General features: G+C 45.7%; 1 protein-coding gene across 4 annotated transcripts in view; it reads right to left on the bottom strand.

Moving 5' to 3' along the window:
• The window catches only part of PDE9A (phosphodiesterase 9A), a 98,922-nt gene extending 98,148 nt beyond the window's left edge, over window positions 1–774 (bottom strand). For 3 of the 4 annotated variants that reach the window (XM_030577076.1, XM_030577059.1, XM_030577086.1), the window contains exon 1: window positions 232–553. In XM_030577076.1, the coding sequence (XP_030432936.1) occupies window positions 232–300 (69 nt within the window). In that variant the 5' untranslated portion in view covers window positions 301–553. Of the gene's footprint in view, window positions 1–231; window positions 554–699 lie in introns of those variants that run through there. The other variant, XM_030577067.1, reaches the window with a different exon arrangement.
• Between the last annotated feature and the right edge of the window lie 6,227 nt (window positions 775–7,001).

Below are 7,001 nucleotides of genomic sequence, written 5' to 3' on the forward strand. Positions count from 1 at the left end.
GCCCTGAAGCACAGAGTATCCTAATTGCACTTTAAAAAATCCCCCAAACCCTATATTCATTTGCAAAACAGAAGTTACTCAAGAGCATTTTGGAAAGAGTCAAGATCCATGCCAGAGCTGAATATAAACATCTTTCATAGCTTATAGGTCACATACTAAATACAGCCTGCCATCATTATTGCTGCTGCTTGCTGAAAGAGACACCAGTTTGTGAAAAATAAGAAAAAGTACCTTTTGAATTCTTCCATCAACATCCAAATAAATACACTTGGGTCGGTAAGTTGAGGAGCCGGATCCCATCTTGTTACAGTTGGACTTTTACCGTACTTTCTCAGTGTCAGCTATATAGCAGGAAAAAGAGATTAGCCAAACAACGCTGAGCCACCTCTGCCAGATCCTTTAGTGTCTTTGCTATTCCATATACCACAGTCTTATGCTATGAAGATCCCTCCTCTAACATGCATGCATTTTGCTGTGGCTGTGTGTGCGCGTGCCCCCTCCTCTTAGTTTTTCTTTTCTCTGACTCCAGCTGCCTTGGACAGGGAAACACAAGCTTCAGATCCTGTCTTCAAGTGCCCTCCCGATTCCCATAGCAACCCCCTTTGATTTCAGAGCTGGGAGCCTGTGGGCAATCAATCTGTAATGCTGTACGGGAGAGCGGGGTTTGATTAGTTGCTTTCAACACACAAGACAAAGTACCACTTGTCACTGGGAGAATCCTCTACATTAGACTGCAGTCAGTATCACTTACTGTTATGGTGAAATGGAAACAGAATAATCAATTAACATCTATCCTTTCAGTTGCCTTTCTATGCATTTTAAGAAGTGTGACAGACTCCCAGCTGCACTGAACGCTGACACAACCCATTTTAAAAACATCATGTAGCCAGAGCTGGGACTGACCCAGCTAAAACTAAGTAGTTTCATTTATATACCGCCTTTGTTATCATTGCATTGAACACAAGCCAGGCAAGAAAGAGTTACAGTAATAAAGTTTGCAGAAAACAAATCCTGCCTGTTGCTATTGACTAATGTCCTAAATGCAATTCCTCTGTTTAAAAGAAATTTAGGTAAATGTTAAGTACTCCGGGAAATGTGTACCATATCTGAAAACACAGTCTGAAAACTGGAGGGAGCAATACATTTGCTGTTTGATTCTAAGAGAACTCCAAATGCCATCTGCTGAATGTCCGTCTTGTTTTCCATTGTCAGTGTCTATGGGGAACAAGAACAGTGGCTGGTAATTCTCCGTGGCAGCGTGAAGAGACTTTGAGACAGCGATTCCTCTGACTTCACAAGGCAGACATGATCAGGCAAGCTGTGAGCAGGCAGTGCTGCTGGAAATAGCGCATTAGATTACTTTTATTTCTAAGTGCTTTCTGCGGCTTTTAGTGCTTCTGCAGCTGAGTTAATAAAATATTTCACTGACTTTTGTGTGGCAGGCTGAGAGAAACTATGGAAGATGTGAAACGGTGGATGCACTGAAGGCCCAAATCTGTCTCTCTGATTCACCTGATGGCCCTTATTGTATGAGCTGATGTTAATGGGACTACTTGTGTAGTGCGGCACTCCTCAGTTATGAGTAAAGGGGTCAGAATGGGCCCTAAGTAACTGAGGAAGAGGACCACGGACAGAGTCAAAAGTGAGTCAGAACCTGCAGGCTTTATTCAAGCAGAACTCTCATGGATTTAAGTGGGAGCTTTGCCCAAGTAATAAGTGCAGATCAGACCCACAATTGTGTCAATACCACCCTAATAGTGTCAGCAGACAATCTTTATAAATGATGAGCTAGAAGTCTTTATAAGATCTCAGAGTTTAGTAAAACACTTTTATTAGAAGGTCTGCTCTTGTATTTCATAATCTCATTGTAGATTTATAAAAGTTGGTTGAAGATAAGCAGATTTTTTAAATTCTCTTGTAACAAACTTCATGACAGATCAGGAGTAGGATTTGAATCCTGGCCATTTAGCACCAAACTATACAACTCCAATACTTGAAATAAAGGAAAACCTCCATTACACAGCAGCAGTAGTAGGCTGTTATTTATTAGTGTAACTCCTGGAGAAAAGGGGCATGACACACAGTTTAGCAACATGTTTCACTTTCCCTGCTGATTTGTTTAGCACATTATTCTGTTACTGAGGCTCACATGCCTCATCATATATTCAACCAATAATCTTGGGTATTAGTTACATCACTCACCTGTTTTTGTGTTTGTCTAGTTTGATCAGTCCTCTGTTCTTTTCAAAACACTTTGAGCTGGAGAGAACCACCCCTTATCCCAAGCATCCAACCAAATGGAACATGTCTAGGTTAGCATTCAGAAAAATGCAAGAAGTTCCTCCAGTTCTCATTTCAGTTCAATTCTGTCCATGCATGTGTAAGTGGGGGAATGATTCTGCTATTGTGGGGAACTTTGCTGCTTTATACACTACCCCGGTGAAATGGGCTAGCAAAAGGGTCTGAGTCGGGGTGGACAAACTATGGCCCAGGGGCCACATCTGGAGAGCAGGGTCCAGGGCTTGCCCCACTCCGCATATCTCCCAGAAGCAGCAGCAGCACGTCCCCCCTCTGGCTCCTATGCATAGGAGCAGCCAGGGGGCTTCACATGCTGCCCCTGCTCCAGGCATCACCCCTGCAGCTCCCATTGGCCAGGAACCACGGCCAATGGGAGCTGCAGGAGTGGTGCCCCTGGCTGCCCTACCCCAACCCCCTGCCCGAGCCCCAATTCCCCTCCTGCCCTCCAAACCCCTTGGTCCCACCTGGCGCACCCTCCTGCACCCCAAACCCCTTATCCTCAGCCCCACCCCCAGCCAGAACCCTCACCCCATCCCACACCTCAACTCTCAATTTTGTGAGCACTCATGGTCCATCATACAATTTTGATACCCAGATGTGGCTCTCGGGCCAAAAAGTTTGCCCATCCCTGATCTGAGTCCTTGCTTCCACTTCCTTTACCCAGAGGCCTGCCTGATCCCAAGGGCTCCCCTTCCACTCTCCTGTGTGGCAGAGTCCTCATAAGCCCAACAAGGCTGGGCCCAGGATTCTTGGGGGGATCAACCCCCAACCGTGTTGTGGTCACTTAGGGCAGAGGCTAGGGTGTCCCCGCTCTGGGGTGCTCTCTGGAATGTAAGAGAAGTTCAGTCTTTTCCTCACAAGTCCCAGGCCTCCTTCTCAGGCCCTGGCTGTGCTGCAGGGATGCTGCGGGCCAGACATTTGCTCTGGCAGTGGCCACATGCCCTCAGGCTCTAGGTGGCAGGACCCTTCTTCCCAACGTTGCCCCTGCCCCGTCGGGGTTATGATCCCCCTCCAAGTGTGGCCTGCAAGGCCTCTTGGTTGGGGGCATCTCCCTGCATTGGGCCTGCTGCCCAGGGTCCCCCTCGCTCTCCCCAGCTGCTCCCCACATCCGGCTCCAGACTGCTCCAGCCCCAGCTCCACCACTCTGCCTCAGCTCCAGATTCTCTCTGCCTCAGCACGGCGGCTGCTCTGCCTCCAGCTCCCTGGGCTGCTTCTCTGGCCCCTCTGGCTCTGGTTGCTGCAGCTCTCCTCCCAGCCCAGGTCTGCTCTGTGGGCTCCTCCCAGCTCTGACCTGCTTCCTGGGCTGCTTTTTTGGCCCAATTCTGCTCTGCTCCCCAGCTCAGCTTGGGCGCCTGCTTTCTCCTTAGTTCTGCTTCACTCTGTCTGACCCAGGCAATTCCAGCTCACACAGAGGACAGGACCTGGGGCAATGGCCTCTTCCCATTGCCCATTGGGACTGTCAGTCTCAGAGTCCTGATTTCCCATTGACCCTTCCCGTTACTGTTAGTGCTGGGAGCTAGCCAACCAAAGCACCCCCACTGAGTTTCAATAAGAGGACAACAGTCCTCTAACACATGCAACTTCAGTCAACTTCAATAGTATGTCTAACTACCTTTGAGCCTAGTTTTTATAACCTGACTTCTATTTTTGTAGAGACACTAAGAATTACTAATACAGCACTTCATCCAAACTCTCTCTACATTGAAAAGCACCATTTGCTTAAAACACTGGTGAATCATAAACATCAATAATAAGAGACCTAAACATTAGAGATGAGAGGTGACAGTCCATCTCTGACAATATAGGGATTGTATCCAAAAGTACATTTTTGGTAGTGTTCTGTTCAATCTAGTTATAAATGTTCCAAGTGCTGGACTGTTGGACCAATTTCTTTGGTGAACTATTCTTCTGTCTAATGGATGTTCAGGTTAACGAATTTCTTCATAATATTCTGCCTAAATTTCCCCTCTGTTAACAGTGCCCCATCACTTCTAGTTGCATCGTTTTGTGCCAGCCTAAATAATTCTTCTCCTTCCTTGGTGCCTGATCCAAAGCCCATTGAAGTCAATGGAAAGACTCTACTGATTTTTGGCCATTGCGTCAGTTCCCTGTGCTTATATTGTTCATTTAGCAAATGCTTAGACTGAAAAAAACACCAGCTATTCCTAGCACTAAGTGTGGTAACGTGTTTAAAAAAAAAGTATGAAAATACAACAAAAACAAAAATAAACGAATAAAATAACTCTGAAAGCTCCCTACCCACATGACAGCAAAGATCAACCAGCTGCCAATTCCCCACCCCTCTATACAGCTCAGCCCTCACTCAAAGCTCAAGAAAATAAATGCACCTTACTCTTCAGAATGTGTTGTAAATTCAGACTATTGTATGTGCGTACTGCAGATGGAGAAGTGATCACTTGGGTAGACACTCGCTAGCTTTGATCAAGCCAGTACACTAAGATTGTAGCATGACAGGCTAGCTGCCTGAACACATGCCTAGGTCAGGATTGTACTCAGGTAGCTTCGACTAGGGAGATGAGTAGTGAATTCCAAAGGCCAAGGCTGTCATAAGGAACCTACTGTCAGCTCCTCTGTCCTAAACCAAAAAGGACTCCAGCTAGAGTGTCTTTACTGGCTGTAGCATGGGGTGATAGGCAAGTTCCTAGCTCTTCAGGGATTTATATAGGACAAAAACCAACAACTTAAACATTTCAATTACAAAGTTCAGATTATTTTTCCCCAGAGATACGAGTTTACATTCATCAGTGTTGAACCTCGTTTCATTATTTCCTGCCCATATTTTGGCTCTCTCAGTCCTCACACAGACATGGCATCATTGGTGAATGTCCTGAACATGCTGTTTACTCTCTCTTCATGATCATTAATGAAGATGTGAAAAGATCAGACTAGAGGACCACCGTGGTCCATCTTGGCCTTAGAATCTATGATAAGCATGACTGAACCCAACACCAATCCCTTTGGTACCCCCATTGATCTCTCTTCTGACTTGATGATTGCCATGTACCATTTCCTTTTTCTTGTGGCTCTAGAATTAAAGAACGACTAAAGCCATCTAATCCAATTCCCTGCCCATGCATATTATTCCCTACTCTACATTTACCAGCATTTTGTCCTCCAGCCAGTTTCAAATCCATGTAACTGCATTCCTACTCCAGACAACTAGAAGTAATTTTGAGAATAAGACTTCGGGCTTGTCTATGTTTAAAATGCTACAGTGGCACCACTGCAGTGTTTGAATGTAGATACTCCCCATGCCGACAGGAGGGGTTCTCCCGTCAGCATAGATAATCCACCTCCTTGAGAGGCAGTAGCTAAATTGATGGAAGGATTCATCATCACTTTAGTGCACAGTCTGCATCAGATGTTAGTTCGGCTTAACTATGCTGCTCGGGGGTGTAGATTTTTTACACCCTTGAGCAACATAGTTAAGCCAACTTAATTTTCTAGTGTGGACCTCAGACCTTTGTGACATTGGGTTCAATCATCCTGCGCACTAGAGCTGTGCCCAGCAATCCTGGCAAGGGAGGCAAAGCCATCAAGGCCACCAAGGGGAAACCCCTGTACTACTTGCAGAAAGCACTGCGGGTTCTCTAGCATTTATATAGGAAAGTTTTTAATGCTCCATCTGAAAGAGAGAGACAGAGAAATGGAAATGGAAATGTAATTTCTGCCTCAGAAGCATGAAGGGCCAGACGCTGGTCTTAGCATGATTTGAACCAACCGTTTCAGGAAGTTTAGGTATTTCTTGGGATTAGGTTACCTAGCCATCCCTCTGGCTAAAGAACCGGGAGGTTATTAAAAATAAATCAAACATTTTTCTAGCCTATTTTGTATCTCTGCCTCCCATTTTGCTTCCTCTGCCTCACCTGTGTCCTTTTTCCAATTTCCGAGCTTCTACTATAAGCGTCTCTCAGGTCTGACTTTCACAGGTTCCCCTGAGGGCCTTGTCTTACTGTTTTAACTCTTCCATATTTTTTAACTTTCACTTATTCTAATGCATCATTTTTGCTGCCCCGAAGCTCAGAAATGTCCCTCTCACTATCCTCCCCTGCCCCCAGTTATCTCTCTGAATCCTTTTTTCTCACTCATCTCATTTTAGGGTTTCTTCCCCTCAGTTTCTTCATTCTCACTCCTAGATTTCCACCCCTACCCCCTTAATCTGTGTTTTAGGGCTTGTCTTCACAGGAAAGTGTTACACATTATACTGGGATCTTTATACTGGGCATAACACAGCCACCCCTGCCCCATGTGTGGATACTGTTATTCTGGAATCAGAGAGGGGTTTTTTTGGTTTAGCTTAAACCCCTTTAAATTCTCACCTTCACTTATACCAGTACAACTTTCCCATGTAGACTAGCCCTTATGCTTTCTCTCCTCCCATCTCTTTTATGCCTTTGTCATTTCCCCCCTAGCCAGCACTGGAAACAATCACATTTGACACTGATTACACCCTGCTGAATCAGTGATCACAGAACATTTCTAAGATATCATTGCACCTGTCTGTCCAGGTTGCCAAGGTGTGTGTTCAAGCCTTCATCCTCTAGCACCTCTACTATTGGCACCAGCCACATTTCCCCCCTCCCTGCCAAAAATCCATTCAAAGGGCTGCTGCCAGGATCATCTTCCTGGCTCACTCCTTAGACCTCCTTACTCTCCTCTTTGTACCCTCCTTCACTAGCTCT

This window comes from Gopherus evgoodei, chromosome 1 (assembly GCF_007399415.2).
Source record: "Gopherus evgoodei ecotype Sinaloan lineage chromosome 1, rGopEvg1_v1.p, whole genome shotgun sequence".
NCBI classification, from domain to species: Eukaryota; Metazoa; Chordata; order Testudines; family Testudinidae; genus Gopherus; species Gopherus evgoodei.